The sequence below is a fragment of the Dermacentor andersoni genome, chromosome 3, assembly GCF_023375885.2.
Source record: "Dermacentor andersoni chromosome 3, qqDerAnde1_hic_scaffold, whole genome shotgun sequence".
Taxonomy (NCBI): Eukaryota; Metazoa; Arthropoda; class Arachnida; order Ixodida; family Ixodidae; genus Dermacentor; species Dermacentor andersoni.
Window position 1 is genome coordinate 146,416,593 of NC_092816.1, and position 18,143 is coordinate 146,434,735.

Genomic DNA, 18,143 nt, shown 5'->3' on the forward strand with positions numbered 1-18,143 from the left:
GTTGCTGCCGCCATGCCGCTGTACGGAAGGCTCAAGCCGTTCGAGGGAGATGGGTCCGCCTGGCAAATTTACGAGGAGCAAGTCCATGTGTTCTTCCGGGCAAACGACACACGCGAGGCCAAACAGCGGGACATTTTCCTGGCCAGCTGCGGGACCCGCGTCTTCAGCCTCTTGCTCGACCTTCTCCAGCCAGCCATGCCGCAGGTTAAGACGCTGGGTGAGCTGCTTGCCATACTGCGCTCGCATTTCAACTCAGCACCGTCCACACTATTGGAGCGTTTCCGCTTCAACAACCGGAGCCGCCGGGAAGGAGAGACCCTCGGGCAGTTCGTTGCTGCGCTACGAGGGTTAGCGAGTGTCTGCATTTTCGGGAACCAGCTGGACTTGCTGTTCCGGGACCGTTTTGTCTGAGGCATCAACAACTCCGCCATGCGGACGCGACTCCTGGAGCTTCCCGACCCCTCGCTGGACGGCGCCGTGAAGGCAGCGCTGGCAATGGAAGCTGCCGCCAAAGACGCCGGCGAGATTTCCCGTGTGACTGGCTCACCGTCAGCGGAAGCGGCGGTCAACGAGTTGGCGACAAAGGGCAGTACCTGCGGTTGCTGTGGTGGTGCCCATTCCCCCTCACAGTGCCAGTTCTCTCAAGCACAATGCTTCACGTGCAGGAAAACTTGGCATCTGGCACGTGTATGCCGAAGGGGGAGGACGAACAGCAAGCAGCAGCCTGATTGAAGCCCAGGTACCACACAAGCCCGCGGCCAGGGTAGCCGTTGCAAGGGTATGCGGCGGGGGCGTGCGGCAGTAGGCTCAAGTTCTTCTGCGGCCAGGCTCCACGTCGTGGCCGAGGACCCACCGATTTTCGACATGTGGCACACAGGCTTTGTACCGTTGTCTGTGCCGCCGTACATACTGACCGTCGAAATCTGCGGGCACCCCATTTCCGTGGAGCTGGACACAGGGGCCAGCGTGTCAGTAATGGCCGGGAAACTCTGCACAGGTCAGCGTTCGCTTTGGCGACAGGGAGGCAACCCTTCCCCTTTACTTAACGAAGGGGTCGTCGCCGACGCTGCTGGGCCGAAACTGGATTCATGCACTGGACGTTCGTCTGCCAGAGTACCAGGAAGCCAGCGTGCATGTGGTGAAAGACGTCCCCAGCCTCGTAACCGAGTTCAAGTCCCTCTTCCAGCTAGGGGTGGGCACATTCGCTGGCACGACGGCTGGCATCTATGTACCTCAAGCCTCGCCCACTGCCGTTCGCCCTGAAGGACGGGGCCACCCAGGAGCTGCAACGGTTACAGCGAGAGGGCATCCTGGTACCTGTCAAGACATCTGAAAGGGCCGCTCCCATCGTACCAATCCTCAAGTAAGACGGCAGTGTCAGGATCTGCGGGGATTTCAAGGTTACCATCAACCCCGTCGCTACCGTTGAGAAGTACCCGCTGCCCTGGATTGAAGATCTCTGGTCAGCATTGTCCGGTGGACAGAAGTTTACCAAGCTCGACCTCAGAGATGCTTACCAGCAGCTGGTGCTCCAGGATGCCTCCCGGAAGTATGTCACAATATCGACAACTTTGGGGCTCCTTCAGTACACGCGCTTACCATTTGGCGTGGCCTCGGCCCCAGCCATATTCCAGAGGGAGATGGACAACCTCTTCAGGCGCATGAGTTACATGGCGGTGTACTTGGACGACATCCTGGTTACTGGCAGCGACGATGGGGACCACCTGCAGAACCTGCACAACGTCCTGGCACGACTGCAGGACGCCGGCCTCAAACTCAAGCTGGAAAAGTGCGTTTTCCTAGCCCCCAGCGTTCAGTACTTGGGACATGTCATTTCCCAGGCAGGCCTAGCCCCGGCTCCCCGCAAAGTTGATGCTGTGCTCAAGGCACCTAAGCCCCAGAACAAGAAGGAGCTCCTGAGCTACGTGGTCCTCATCAACTTCTACAGGAGTTTTCTGCTGAACCTGTTGGAGCATCTACAACCGCTCCATCTACTGCTTAGAGATGGTCAGCAATGGGTCTGGAAGGAGCAGGACCGGGCCTTCCAGCACAGCAAGGAGCTAATCACCAAGGCTCCAGTGCTGGTGCACTTCGATCCTGCTAAGCCTGTCGTCCTTACCGTAGATGCGTCGTTGTACGGTGTGGGAGCCGTCCTGGTACACTGGGACAAAGATGGCCAGCAACGTCCTGTGTCGTTTGCTTCTCGACGGCTTCATGCTGCAGAGCAACGTTACAGCCAGCTGGACAAGGAAGGTTTGGCCCTCATGTTCAGTGTCGAACGCTTCCACCAGTATCTGTGGGGCCGGAAGTTCGTGGCGGTCACGAACCACGAGCCGCTGTTGGGGCTGCTGGGGCCTGACAAGGCAGTTCCTGTGCAGGCATCACCTCGAGTGGTACGCTGGGCCTTGAGGCTGGCAGCTTACAGTTACCAGCTGGTTTACCGTCCGGGAAAAGACCTGGGACCCACTGATGCCCTGAGCCGCCTGCCCCTGCCAGAGGTGCCTGATGCTGTTCTAGAACCTGCTGAAGTGTTCATGCTGGAGCACACGTACCCGGAGGGGCTCTCCAGATCTGCGGTATCTCAAGCGACCAGCCGGGACCCAGTCCTGTCTTAGGTGGTCAAAGCGGTGTCCCGTGGAGAGGAATTGGTGCAGCAGGCCTATAGCCACAAGGCCGCTGAGCTCAGCTTGCAGCAGGGCTGCCTACTGTGGGGTTCTAGGGTGGGTAGGGTTCTAGGGTGATCCCACAATGTCTCCGGTCCAGGGTCTTGCAGTTGCTGCACGCGGGTCATCCAGGCGTAGAAAAGACCAAGATGGTGGCCTGGTCCCATGTTTGGTGGCCTGGCCTGGACCAGGACATCGCTCACTTGGTGCAGAGCTGCCAAATCTGCCAGGAGCATCAGCGAGCCTTGCATCATGTGGAAATCACCCCCTGGCCGTTCCCACAGAGACCCTGGTCCCGTCTACATGTGGATCTCGGGGGACCCTTCAAGGGCCATTACTTCCTTGTGGTTGTGGACGTCTTTTCAAAGTGGGTGGAGGCTCTACCTGTCACCACTCCATCAGCAGGCGTGACCATTGCAGCGACCATTGCAGTCTTAGGTGTCACAAGTAATTGCAGTCGAACCCGGCTATGTTGAACTCGCAAAAACAAACGCCTATCAGTTTGATGTACAGCCGCCGACTGATTCTTTGGACTCCAAAAATTCGGACATGCTCGATTATTCGGTCTGCTTCGCGGCACTGCCATTCTCCCTATAGACCACTGCCGAAAGTTCGGACACCTGCCAAAAGTATAACAACTGCCAAAAGTTTGGACACCTTGCAACCTCTTGTCTGATTTTTCGGACACTCCTTGAGCCAAATCGATCGAGAGCACCATGCACCGACTCTGACCGGTGCATGGTTCGACTTGCTGAACGCCATTTTTGTTTTGAACAGAGCCTCCTTGCTGCCGAAGTGGCGCTAGTGCAAATCCCCGCTCATCATCACCGTTTCTGCCTGGTTCGTGGCTATAGCAGTTCCGGTCTCAGCTTAGTAAGCCATGTCAATACAATCCATCAGCTGATTTGCTTCTTTCTTCGTGCTCGACGCTGCGAGTAGGCCACGTTTTTTATTTGTGCAACTGGTGTCGGCGTGATGGCGTGGTGGTGTTTGCTTTGTGTGCTGTGTCGAGGTTGTAGTGATCCAATGCGGCATACGCAAACATCGTGTCAAGTGTCTAATGGTGCTGACAGTGCCCGCGCAGACTGTGCTGGGGAATGCCGGCAAGCAGGTGCCGGGAGGCCGAGGATTTGTTGCCTTCCGATGTGCTCCCTACTGACGTTGAAAATGTTCTGCTGAGGCCTGCGCAGTGGTTGCATTGTGATTCCGGACACCGTTTCATTTGACAGTTTCACAGGTGCTGACACTGCTGTACTGGCATGTGCAGAACTCGACGACAGCGAGATCATTCGTCAGGTTTCTGCTGCACCGCCGGACGATGACTCCGAGTCAGATGATGACGCACCATATGCTACACTGCCGTCACATGTATAGCGTGTACAAGCAGTGACTGTGCTTTCAGCCACCTATAGTGACCATACGACCCTCTCCAAGGTTCATGCTTATCTGATTTCCCGTAAACGAAACAGCATGCAACGGTGCGTTCATTATTTCTTCAAGCCTACTGCCGAGCCCAAATAAGTGCATGAAAGTAAAGGATTTCTTTTTTTTTTTCTTAATCTGCTTTTTCGGACACCTGTTTATTCGGACATTTCCGCAGTCCCCGTGAGGTCCGAACAAGCGGTCAGCGACTGTAGAGCATAGTTCCATATAAGCCTGCTAAATAATTGGATGTCATAAAAGCACATACCATTTATAATATCACTTTATTGATGAAACTAGCTTAGTTTCACATGAAATACCGTAAAGACTGGACTATAGGTCGGACCGGAATATAGGTCGGTCCCCCCTACTAACGAATTCTAAAAATGAAAAGAAAAACATTTTTCAATGGCAAAAGTACCGAAAGACACCCTTAACTTGAAACAAATGCGACTCATGCACAATAGTGACAGTATTTATTGAAATGCTGCTCGCATGTGCACCCGGCCAATTTTTAACAGTATCGCGCGACCATCGACCCGCGTGCATGTCAGCACCTTATTAACGGCGCTGAGCGGCGAATCAAATGAGATACGTGCATGTGTACATGTGCGCTTACTTTGGCTATGTCGCCGCTCTGTGCCGTGATGATAAGGTGCTGACTAACACGCGGGTCAAAATTGGCCGGGTGTACAGTACACAGAAGGGCACGAAGTGCGCACGCGCTACTCCGAATCAGAGCAACGCCTTTGATCAGAGTCGTCCGAACTAGAGTCGGATGACAAGTGCTTCTCGCTGCCCAGTCCAGAGGCGCGCGCGATCTCTACCGCTTTCAGATGGATACATTCAGCAGTCACAGGCAACGATCTTACACGCAGCTCTCGGACGAACTCCGCAACCTTGTCTTCCAGTTTTGCGGTCCGCCCACGAAATGACGTTTTCTGTTGGTTTGCTGCTTCTGCCTCCGCCAGTACCGAATGCTTTTTTCGGATACTCCAAGTTCGCGCTGTGCCGCAAGGTTGCCGTGGGCTTCCGCGCACTCAATCGCCTTTTTCTTGAAGGCGACAGTGAATTGCCGTCGGCTTCCGCTCATTTTGAAACAAAATGTGAAAAGGCAGCCTTTAACCAATATAACTTTGTGACAATGTAAACACAAATTGGCAGTGCCACAATGTCGCCACGCCGCGCTGCTGCTGATGGCGATGGCGAAGGTGGCTCTTTACTTCATCCGCCCATTGTTGCAAGACTTCCGTAGTTTTTCCACCAATGTCCGGTATATAAGACGAGGGTCGACTTTTTGCAATGGTATTTTTTTAAAAAGTTCGACTTATATTCCGGTTTTTATGGTAGTCCTGCATTTTCTTCTGCTTGGGCAATTTCGCTGCCTGTGACGCATGCACTTCTCCACATTGTCTAAGGAGTCGGAGCAACTGAGGCCGCAACCTTCCGCATTCGCGCAGACGCACCAGACTAGTGCGAGCGCACCAATCACTTCGGAGGATGTGGGCAAAGGACCGTCGTTGCTTTCCTCATTGTGCCCACTTTCACTTGTGCTCGGTGTGATGTCGGAAATGTAGTCTTTGTTTTCGGGCTCTCCCGTGATCATTTGCGCTCACAAACTCGTCTGCCGTTGATTCGTCAACAGCGTCCGCAAATTTTGACAGCTCGCTCCAAACTTCAGTAACACCGGCAATGGCTTCGTCGCATTCATCAGAATTTATAGTCATCACCGAGCACGCGGAAGCCGGCACTGCTGAAGCAATTTCAGATGAACCACTCGTACACGGCCGCGCGTTCGGATCAGGTGTCACGGGCACCGGGTCGCGAGTTTGGCTGCTTTAACCTTAATCTCCTCCTTATTCTTCAAGATTGGGCTGAGAGTGCTTCTCGGAATCTTGCACGCTGCCGGGACATCCGAGTTCTCACTGCATTTGACCCGATTTATGATTTCAAGCTTCACGACGAAAGGCGAATTCTGCCGCTTCATCACGACAACACTGCGGGAGAAGGCCCACAAGGTGCAAGCACAATAAACCAGAAAAACAGCGAGACAGCTCACACCTTCGCCATCTTGCACGACGAGGGCACAAGAGCCCCTGATTGGCTGTCTGAGCAAGCACTGTGGGCAGGCCAGGATCATTTTTTGCAGGGGGAGGGGGGGGGGGTGCTGACGGCTCATCCGAGGCAGCGCGGTCACGATAGGGAGAGCGGTTGGATGGAGCTGCGCCGCCGGGTTTACCCGCCGCGGCGAGGGAAAGCCAACTTCCGGGGGCACTTTTCCGCCGCTTGACGTTTGATATATCGGGAGTCGTTGCCATTCTTGTTCTATATAAGCGTAATTTTTGCTATATATACTCATTGGAAGTATACCGTGTCCAGAAATTGTTCGATATGTAGAATAATTCTATGTAAACGGGTTCGATATAGTCGGGTTCGACTGCAGCACCATCCATCAAGCTGGCAGGAAAGCAGATCCACTTCCCTCCCGCTCTTCCTCGCAACTACGCTCCCCTCGTCCTCCCTCACTACTCCCTTGTAACTCCCTCACATACGACGGTCTCCGCACGTACGTGCCTCTGCGCTGGCACTGCCAGCCCCGCCGGCTCATTGCCAGCTTGCTCCTTGAAGTATTGTTTTCTGACGTTTTTGGGAAGTGAGCGCTTGCCGGTGGGGCCAGTTTCATGGTCCTCGCTCGCTGTGTGCTTCACGATTTGCAGCGTTCGTGCATCGTGCTATGGTGCACGAATACTTCAAGAACAAGTCTTTCTTTTAATTCGAACAAAGTTTCGGGCCCCTCCGAATTTGAATTGTGTTAGATTCGACTGTGTTTATCTTTTGTAACTTCTTGTCCATATTACACCATGTATTTCTAGAACCTCTGGACAGTCAGACCTTGACTAACGAAATTCCCAGTGTAATTGACTATTTTTCATTTCCCCATCTTAGTTTCAGTGAAAACTGTATTTCTTTTTTGCGATTTAATGAAGTAATTTCGTGCCACGAAGTTCATGAATTTTTTCTTCATTTCAAGCATGTGTAGTAAAATCTAGTTCATATGTTATGGAGAAAAAGGAAGGGATAAGAAACATACTAACTGAGAAAACATACGATCCGAAGTAACTAAAAAAATTTGACGAACTCAACTGTAGTTGACATCTACGTAATGTGAAGCGTTGTGCAAATTGTTGCAGAACGAGAGGCCAACGCGCATCAAGCTGGTGGCACTTTGGCAGCCTGAGACGCATTTTGTTTTCCTAGTGCGTTGTGTTTTAAGAGTGCGATGAGAAACTGAAACGTAAACGAGCTGGTGGGCGACGTGGGCTGCCGTCGCAGCAAAATCATACCGCCTGTAATAGAGAACGGCGGCGTGTTTGGGTTATTGCCCAGTAAAAGTGTGCGGTACGCTTCCAACAGCACTGCAGCCCATGCGCTCTAGAACAGATGGGTGAAGATGCTTACTGCAGTAGGGTTGGTGGCGATAGTTGTGAATGCGACATGAGATTACACATGAGGGGATGTGCTGGTACTGGAATAAGAAACTGAGTGTGTACCGGCATTTTCACGTGAGACGAGTGGGTGAGTATAGCGGGGAAGCTGATGTGGCGGGCGGCTGCCGTGCTCGATTGCGTGCACCTTGCGCATTTTTTTTGTTTACATGGGATCTTGCATCTGGAAAACGTGTCATATGGTCACAGTTTGGCGATGTACCAAACGTTGGTGCCGAGATATAATGTTTTACATGAACATATGGACTGGTAAAAAAAAAAGCGTATAGATTGGGTCATTTTCTTGTGTTCTTGATAGCAAACGTCGGTACCAGGAAATCGTATGTAACAGGATTGTGTCAGTGAGGTTCTGTTGTACTTGGATCCTGTATGGCTAGTAAATCTAAAAAAAAAAGGCTATAAAATTGTTGGGGGAGTTCAAGCATCCTTCCTCACGAAAAGTTCGAGTGCCATTTGTCGTGTTGGTAAACTGTTTGCAGAGGCTGCAGGGGGCATGTCAGTCCACAGCGTTCAAAGAAACACAAGAGCTGAGAACTTCTGTGCAAGGGGGATGAGGAGGGAGTGAATGCGCGGTAATGGGATCAAGCATGCGCTAGGGGGGGGCGGGGGTTTAGGGACAGGAACTCGCGCCTGTCTGACCTGTCCACATGCCATACCTTGGAGATACGGCGTGGGATAAGTGCAAAGGTTGAGCCGAGATGGTTGGTTCCTTGACGCGTATTGGGTTCCTGTGCATCTCGAGTTTCTGAGACACAGTGCAAAGTGTTCACTCACATTGTGACAGCGTGTTTGTGGCCATCGAGTGGAATCTGTTCATGTTTGCCTGAGCACACGTGACACTGATCACACTACAAACCTTACTTTGTGTAGTTGCCTCTTTGCTATTGCCATTTGTGCTTTGATTTTCTGGCAAAACTGTGACTTTCCTTGTTTTTTGTTTTCTAGCTCAGAACAAATATATCTTTTTAAGCCTTTATTTTTTCATTTGTGGGTGCCATCCGTAGGCACTAACTGTGGTCAGCCATGGCATCCAAGATTTACGGCGCCGCGCAACACAACACATGCGCATATTTTGATGATGTCAGTCATGTCGATGCATTGCTCTTGGCGATATCTGGACGGCTCGCGCAGGTGCTCATCATGGTCAAAGCTTTAACGTTGGCCATACTTTCAACACAAGTCCTGGCTGCGGCATCCGTTGCTTAGCTTATGTGCGTGCTGCTGACGTACTCGCACGAGCGAACATGGAGATGAAGTTTGTTCAACACTCGGAAATTGTGATTGTTGCAAAGATAAGTGGGAAATCAAGCGCACTACTTATGTCACTCGGTGCCAGAATAGCCATGCGTAGCCATCTAGTACGCTGTAGTGCAGTAAAGGGACGAGACACCGTGAACTCAACTGTAAACTGAGGGATAACCTCCGAGTTTGGCGCATCGTGGGCACCAAAATCTGAAGTAGTGGCTTCTACGGTACCATCCAAAATCAATTTTGAACAGTGCGCCACGGTGACATTCGTTAGGTGGAGCTTTGCAGGCGCAGGGTGTCTACCAACCGGGAAAACCGGGAATTCTCAGGGATTTTGAGTAGTCTGGAAAAAGTCAGGGAAAACTCAGGGAATTTGGGCCTCTATCAGGGAAAATTAGCGGCAATATTATTGAAAGGTTCGAGAGTCGCGGTAATGCTGGCTCGAGCAACAGACAGGAATCGTAATGAATCGTCTTTGACGCGCTGTCGTCGGCTGGAGGAGTTGCCAGTGTGCAGTCAACAACAGACTTTCCGGATTCCCGATAATTTGGACGGCTTCGCAGCACCGTCACGTAACCCACAGAGTCAACGTATCAGAACGTGTGAAATTTCGGACGCAAGAACTCTTCGACGTCTGATTTTCCGGACGTTTTGCCGTGACCGCAGGTCCGAAACGGCAATAATCAAAGGCACCACCGCACCTGTTTTGATTACTTCGCCACCTCGATCCGGCACTCTCGCACGCAGATCCGCTGGCAGCCGTTGCCACCACTGCGGCAACGCTAGGCCTAGCTGCTTCGACGTTCGCTATGAAGCGTCTTGCCGTTGGGTGCCGAGTTTTTTATTGAAAGAATTAGCTGCTGTCTGCAATTGCACGGACTACGCATTTGTGGTCATCGCGATTGGCTTAGGAACTTAGAAAACACGGTGCGTTGCATAATGTCGGTTTCCGAAAGTCAGCTTCGCCTTTGTACAGAAATGTTACATGGTGAAACATACGCAAAGGTATTGCAGTGAAGCGTAACCAGTGTGGGAAGGGGCTATTGCCACGGAACACAGTATGCATTCCTTAATTATACACAGGTGCACCCGGTATTTCCTGTCACAGTACGAGAGCCGATATGCCTAATATGTGTACCGACAGGCCTTCAGAGCGTTTTCGAACGTGCCTGTCGCGGTTTGAGCCCCTAAGGGCAGTAAATGACACGCATTTATTTTTTTCCAACTGGCCGATTTTTCGAACATTTTCCCGACCCTTGGGAGTTCTAAAAATCAGTCGTGGACTGTGCAACTGACCAAGATGCTTCAAATGGACCTTGGGGCGAACGAGTGGCAGAAGGAGGACAAGAACAGAAATGATGTACACATTGAGGAATCAACGGGAAAGGAAGCTTTGCTGCCGCTGTTTTGAAGAAGTTTGAGCTCAAAAAACAAAATTTTGGCTGATGCCGAGATGCAGGTGTCCCTCATCCAAACCAAAATAAACTCTTTAAAGCAGTGAAACACAACACTCAGGCATCGTGCGTGGGCTGAGAGTATGTCAGGACAGTTGAGGTTGACTTAAGAGCGGTTGAGAGAGAATCTCAATTGTGACAGAGGTCGGGCCTCATACCACTGAGCTTGCTATCAGTTGATAGAAATAGCTCATATTCGAATATATTTGCTTCTATGTGCATCTCCTCTTTATTCGTATTTGTGAATTTCCGACTTCATTTGCAATTTTTTTCGAAGACACTTTATTTTCTGTGCATTTTACTAACCCCTGCCTTCTATTCTCTTCTTGAATAACATAAACACTACTCCTTAGTATTCAAATTAGATTAAGTCGCTTTTTTTTTTCATGTGCTTACTAGAGAGTGACAGCATCAGGTGATATGGTTTCAGCCCGTCTTGACATAAAACATTGTTCTGCATCACTCAGGGAAATGTGCAAAGGCACTCAGGGAAAACCTGGAAAACTCAGGGAATTTGGAAATGTCAACTTGGTAGACACCCTGAGGCGAAACACTGCTCCGCCATAGCCTTTGCAGGGCAAGGCATTGAAGAAGGATTGGGAGCACCGCAAAGGGAAGCGATGGCCATCTGTGATTGCCTACGCTGCGCCCCTGCTGAATGCATTGAAGGACGTTTTTGCTACAAAGTATTTCTGAAACAGTGTAATTTAATGTCAAATGCATTTTTTAACTTCAATAAAATTTGGTTCAAAACTTAACGCCTCTCTCTGCCCCTGCATGACATGCAGGTAACGAGGGCGAAGGAGTGCAGCAAGAGTTGTCTGCCCTGTGTGACTCCATCCTCTGTGTGGCCCCTTTAAAGGAAGACAGCCCCATTGGCAGCCTGAATGTGTCCGTGGCAACGGGTAAGCTTATTTTTGTTTTTGCTTGTCCCTGCTATTACCCGAAGTCATCGTAGCTGTGATCTATCCCAGAATGGGACTGCTGACAGCTACCCAAGATGCTAGAACATGTACTTTGTTTGCATTAATAATAATGTCAGTTGTTACTGCACTAAACAGTAATGACCTAGGGAACAGGTCCTTACAGGTCTAGGGAATACTGGCAATGTCTTGCTGTTGTGTAATGTACTTTACATTGTTCGTGTACTTGTTGAGAAAGGCATGGAAAGAAGGCTTAGTGATACAGTAAAACCTCATTAATTCAACCCTCATTAATTCTGAAAATGAGATAATTCGGGCTCGTCCTCTGGTCCCAGCAGGCGGATGGATTATTTCATGCAATCAAATCCTCATTAATTCAGATGCGTTTGGCCGCACATCGGTTAATTCGGACAACTCTTGGAGCTTGGTGGGTGCGGAGTGCTGCAAATTTGCGACGCAAAAGAGCGAAAACAGCGCTAGCGTCCAGTCCAAACGAAGTGGCAGAGTTCATATCACCATAGTCATCAGCGGAAATTGTATGTGAATTGCAGCAACGCCAAAACGCCTCGTTCATGTTTGTGCCTTTAAAGCCTTTTCTTGCGTTTACCGCCGCACATAACACCACGTTGATCGCATGCCTTCAAAGCTGCGTAGTCACCATCCACGATTGCATCGATAGCGGCCGCAGTTTTTACAGCAAACGGTAGTTTCGTGTTGACTCGGTGTGTGTGTCGGCCGTGTGCCTTCAGAATCACAAGGTTGCCATCCATGATCGCGTCGATGGCGGCCACGGTTTTGTCCGTAACAGTTGGGGCAAACAGTAATTTCATTTGACTCAGTGCAAAGCTGTCGAGGATGAAGAGCACTGGCTGCATCGCGATGGGCGGATGCTCCGTTGATTAGCTCACTGGCAAAAAAAGTAATCAGGATGTATGTGCGGTAGTGATAAGGGGTTCTGAGATGAAGGTACGCCCACAGGTTCACTGCGAAGAAAGTCCCGAGACGTTCGCCGCTGCGAGAGCCAATCAGTCCCGAGATGACGAAAACTGTAGCTTCCGCACTGCTTTTGTGCAAGATATGAAGCAGAATTAGCTGATTCATTCAGTAACTAAAAACTTGCTCACATACTAAATGTTTCTTTATTGTTGCTTTCTTGATACTCTCGATAATTCGACACTCAGTTAATTTGGACATGTTTCTCGGTCCTGTTAAATCTGAATTAACGAGGTTTTACTGTACAGTTTTACTGTACAGTATATCCTTCCGCTAATCCGACTCCAGTGAATTTTTCGATTAATTTCATCCCGACCGAAGGCCCTGGCCAGCGCCTATGCATTTCCATGGGCCCATAGTTGCATTACTTCGATCCTAAAATTGTCCTTTGCTGGATAATTCCAACTTGACCAGTCAGCATGCATGCACCTGACCCCTGTGGGAACCCCAACAGTGACCCCTTTACTGACAACGTCAGTGTCGGCAGAACTCAAAGGACACTGAATGCTTTTAACAAACATCTCCTCTTGTCCAAAACGGCAACTTTCAGCCTGCCGTTAGGAATATTTTCAAGCAACACTGGTAGGTTGAAGTGTCTGATTACCGTATTTACCTGATTATAACACACGTCTCTTCTTTTTTTCCGAGAAAATTGGGCCAGAAAACACGTTTGCAGTGTTTGTATGCTGTGCCACATAATACAGCTATACCGCGGCGAAGCTGACTTTAAAATAATATGCGGCAAAACTGACTTTAGAAAACCGCCTACCATCGTGGAACACTGTTGCCCATTTTTCTGGCCGAAAAATTGTGTGCACGTTAGATTTCCAACTGTTTAGTAGCTTTAATGTTATCTCGAAGTTAGTTTTCTACTTTGGACTCATAGAAATAGGGATGCATTTGATTTGGGGGCTTGTTTGAATTGGGCAAATACTGCCAAATAAATTCAGCAGCATGTTATGACGTCTTTTTCTGCATCTTGTTTGATTCAACATGGCAGATAATTTGATCAATTGAGTGCGTCAGGATTGAATTAACAGATGTTTACTGTAGAGTAGATCCTGGATGTATCGAACTCAGATGTATCGAAATATTGCCTATATCGAACTGTTGTAACATCTCTTTGGAAATAACTTGTAAATGTATAGCACTGTCCTACGGGTATATCGTAGTCCCGTTCATCGCCACATTCGATATATCGGACACTGCACCCCTGCAAGTGTGCTTCTCCTAATGGAACCGGGACCACTTTTGAATTCATTGGAAATATCCATGCTGACGAAACAGCACTGTTCTAGCAGATGCTGTCGAACAAGACATTGGATCTGGAGATCAGGTTTACAGTCGAACCTGACTATGTCGAACCTGTTTACGTCGAATTATTCTGTGTATCAAACAATTTCTAAACATGGTATAGTTACAATGAGTATATATAGCAAAAATTACGCTTACATCGAACAAAAATAGCAGCGACTCCCGATACATCGAACACCAAGCAGTGCAAAAGTGCGTCCAGAAGTTGGCTTTCCCTTGTGGTGGTGGGGAAACCAGGCGTCGCGGCTCCATCTAACCGCTCTCCCTACCGTGACCGCGCTGCATCGGCGAGCCGTCGACACCTCCCTGACAAAATTATTCTGGCCCACCCTCAGCGCTTGCTGAGACAGCCAATAGGCTCTTGTGCGAGTTGTCTTGCTGCTTTTCTGGTTCATTGTGGTTGCACATTGTGGTCCTTCTCCCGCAGTGTTGCCATGATGAAGTGACAGAATTTTCTTTTCACCGTGAAGCTTAAAATCATAAGAACTTCAGTTTGGCCTAGTTGGTGTTTGTGTGGTCTCTTCCGCTGTCCCCGTCTTTATTTGCAGTCAATATGATATGAAATCATAAATCGGGTCGAAGGTGGTGAGAAGTCCGATGACCCCACAGCATGCAAGATTCCGAGGAGCACTCTTAGCTCGATCTTGAAGAATAAGGGGGAGATTAGGGCTAAGACGGGGCAAACTCGCGACCCGGTGCCCGTGGCACCCAACGTGTACGCACGGCCGTGTACAAGTGGTTCATCCGAAATTGCTTCAAACATGTCGGGTTCCGCGTGCCCATTGATGGCTGTAAATTCTGATGAATGCGACGAAGCCATTGCCGAATTTTGGAGGGAACTGTCAGAATTTCCGGAAGCCGTTGAAGAGTCAACGGTCGACGAGTTTGTGAGTGGAGATGATGGTGTTGAGACAACGGGAGAGCCTAAAACGAAGACTACATTGCCGACATCATACAAGTGAAAGTGGGCACAATGATGAAAATAACGATGGTCCTTTGCCCACATCGTTTGAGGTGTTTGGTGCACTCGCACTAGTCCAGGGCTTTTGCGCGAATGTGGAAGGTTGCGGCCTCAGCTGCTCCGACTCTTTAGACACTGTGAAGTGCGTGCGTCGAAGGCAGCAAAATTGCCCAAGCAGAAGGAAATACAGGACTTTCGTACAAAACTATGCTAGTTTCATCAATAAAGTGATTTTATAAATGGTATCTGCCTTTATGACGTCCAATTCTTTAGCAGGCTTATATCGAATTATGCCCTATATCGAACTGATAGGCGTTTTTTTGCAAGTTCGATATAGCCGGGTTCGACTGTAGTTGCATGTTAAAGTACCCCAGGTGGTCAATACTAATCCATAGCCCCTTCTACGGTGTGCCTTATAATGATTCTTGGCCTTGGTGCATAAAATTCCAGAATTAATTTTTTTGTTCTCCCCACAGGGATAGTTCTACATCACCTCTCCCTTGCTCAACAACCGTGAGGGCAACACAAGAGGCACAACAAACGAAGCCATCACATATTCTTGTTTGTGGGACATCACTTGGACAAGGTTCAGGTGATGTTCTGCACACACCCCTTCCCGGGTGACCATGCCAGCAAGGCTGGACCCAGCTGGACTGACTACTGCGACTTGTGCAACGTGCCTCCTGGTCTTTGCTCTGTCCTAGAACAACACTTGTGTTGCATGCTACACTGTTGATGTGAAAATAATGGGCCATGTGCAGTTTTTCTCCATACATGGTGGGAATTGTGCAAATAGCAGATTTTAGGGACCTAGGGAGTTGCCTGCTTTGTAGTTAGAGTAGTTTCAGATAGTTAGAAGAGACAGAAACGTCAGGTCTTCTTGCTAAACAGTGGCTGTTAAGGAAGTGCTCTTCGAAAAGTCTCTTTATCTATATATTTTCTTATTCAGAGTTATAAAGAAATGGTCATTAACATATTTACTGGGATCTAGGCCAGCCTCTATCCCGAGTCGATCCCTGAAAGTCCGAATCCAGAAAAAAAGAAAGGAAAGAAACTTACCTCGAATATAGGCCGAACAGAAAAGCGAGGACAGCATTAACAAAATGAGAACATTTATTGAATAGGAACACGCTGAGCTCATTCTACGTCGCTATCTTCCTTATTGCTGTCATCTCCTCGTTGCAGCTGACGCACACAAAATGCGTCGCCCATTGCCCCCTCCAACGACGGACATTTTTCTCATCACTGCCGAAGTGCCGCCCGACTTGAATGTTTGACTATGCCTCTGCGGCTAGCACAACTTTTCGTTTGAAAACGGCAGCATAGTGGCATCGCCTGTTTGGTGCCATTATGATAACGCCACGCTGCATGCCGATACGACACAGCTAAAAATGGCGACGTTGCTTGTGCACTTCACTTGGCTGCTGGTGTATGTCCAGTAGCGGCTGTGATACTGGCCTTTCTAAATGGCACTAGCCAATGCACCATATTTATCAATTTCAATAAAAAAAATTTGCCATTTAATTAAAATCCTCAAATAAGCCAACCCTAGAGTTTGGCATATGATTATTTGAAGAAAACTGTCTGCCTAGATTCGAATAAATATGGTATATGGTTTGTAAAAAAATTGGTCTATAATAGTCATTATAGCCAGTGACAACCTAAAAATTTATGGGGATGTACACTGCTGTCGAATTTAAGGGGGGACCTGGGCTTTGAGCAATACCATTATTGATATTGCTGCTAGAGGAATTAAATTTGTGGGCAATATGTAATTTAATGTGCTTGATGCAAATGTGTAATTAGTTTTTCTCTATATAACGAGAAAAATATTTTATACAATTTTTTCTGTTCCCATGTTTCGGGATGACTGGCAGAAATTTTTTTGCAGTAAGAAATGTATAAATTATGTGAAAGTATTCCTGAATGTTCAAGGAGTGCAGTAAGCACTGCCTCATGTTTCTACCTCTGTTCTATCCAAAGTTACAAAAGTTAAATGTTGTAGCTTCACATGCGATATATATATTTTTTTACCTTCCTCAAAATTTCAATATGTTTCAAGGTGCAGAAATGTGGTATTATAGACTTACTGCACTCCCTGGGAGCCTAGCTATCAGATAAAGTAAAAATTATTCAAATTGGATGATTAGGCAAGTAACTATGCCTCCCGGAAAATTGCTAATTAGCAAAAAAAAGCATGTTGAGAAAAGTGGGAAAAACTAGCCACCATGTGAAAAAAGCATTTTATCCTGGATGGCTCAGAAGGCTCTAGGGGAATAATCTGGATGGGGATTTCCTCGCTGCCTCCGCTTTGCAGCTGCTTGAAAAGCTGCGGAGGACACTCGCTTTCTCTCCCCACTAACAACGCGACAACAGTCCTTTCCAGGGGGGACACTGCTATTGATATAATATTCATTTTTTCATCAATATTAATGAAACTTTGGAGCCTTATTAAGATTCTTGTGGTGATTTCAAATATGTAATTATTTTTCGAATAGGCCATTTACTTCTCAAGATAAACGAGATGAATTGTTCATCATTTGCAGGAACTAGAGAATAATACCCGCGCTACACATATTGCCACATGCCTAGTACTAGAAAACATAGGGAACACAATGGCAGGAATACCTTTTTGATATAACTAATATTAGTAACTCTATAGCAATTCAATATCCACTGTTCGAAATGTGAGTTCCCTACTGTCTGATCTAAAATAGAACTGAAAAATGTTAAAGCATAAATTCCAATATCTGTTCCTACCATTGCGTACTTTGCACACTCAGCTACAAATAAGCCACAACAAAAACTAAGGCTCTACCTGCCTTGAAGGCACAGATATCGCTGCTGCAAATCAGCACAAATCAAGTCAAAAAACAGGTGTTTTGAGAAAACGGGAAAAAAAGAAATACATTCACTTTTAACGAAAAGTGCAGAAATAATTTTCCCCTACTTTGCAGTGAAAGTGGCTAATAGCCACCAGGAATGTAGTCGCTCTGACCACGGCCACCCAAATGTGCCAAAAACATCGATTAGCGCCGTTCGCCAATTCCCGGTGGCTTGCATCGTGCGCGCGGCAAGGTTGCCATTCACGCACGTCGAGCTCCACGCCGATGTGATATCGCCGCAGCGCGCGCAAGTGATAACGATCTTTATGGCGAGGCCATATTCCCGTTCGCTTTTGCCTACTGCGACGTTACCGCCGCACACCTTGCGCTTGAGAATCGATTAGTGCGTTCACGGAGTCCTACTGATGATAGCGTCGACTGGTGCGGCTGCAGTGCCGTTGGCGTGAGTGAGCAAATCCAACTTCCGCTTTGTCGCTGGCATTGACGCAAGAACTTGACGTTTTTTTTAGCATTAATTTCCCTCTGCAGCAAATCCGCACGCTGCAGCATTGCAGTGTCAGGCCGAATGCGGCCGCTGTCCGGAACACATTCACTCGTAGGCGAGCTGGCTAGGCCTACTTCGGCATCGTTCGCGGCTTCGGCATCACTTGCGGTTGGCGGCGGACGATGCGGACGATTATCGATGTTCTCCGAAGGAATGGAATGCATTTGAAAGTTATAAGCTGATCGCTTCTTCTTTTTGCTGTAGTTGTGCCTCCTGGCAAACTTTTTCGTTAGATCGGTCATCGTTGCGCATTCGTCACAAACCTACAA

The 18,143-nt window shown here is 48.5% G+C and overlaps 1 protein-coding gene across 1 annotated transcript in view; it reads left to right on the forward strand.

Moving 5' to 3' along the window:
* The window catches only part of LOC126525083 (rRNA methyltransferase 1, mitochondrial-like), a 63,408-nt gene extending 48,153 nt beyond the window's left edge, over positions 1-15,255 (forward strand). Inside the window, exons 9-10 of the mRNA XM_050173145.3 lie at positions 11,082-11,198; positions 14,961-15,255. Coding sequence (XP_050029102.2) covers positions 11,082-11,198; positions 14,961-15,001 — 158 coding nt within the window. The 3' untranslated portion in view covers positions 15,002-15,255. The remainder of the gene's footprint in view (positions 1-11,081; positions 11,199-14,960) is intronic.
* Positions 15,256-18,143: the final 2,888 nt, after the last annotated feature.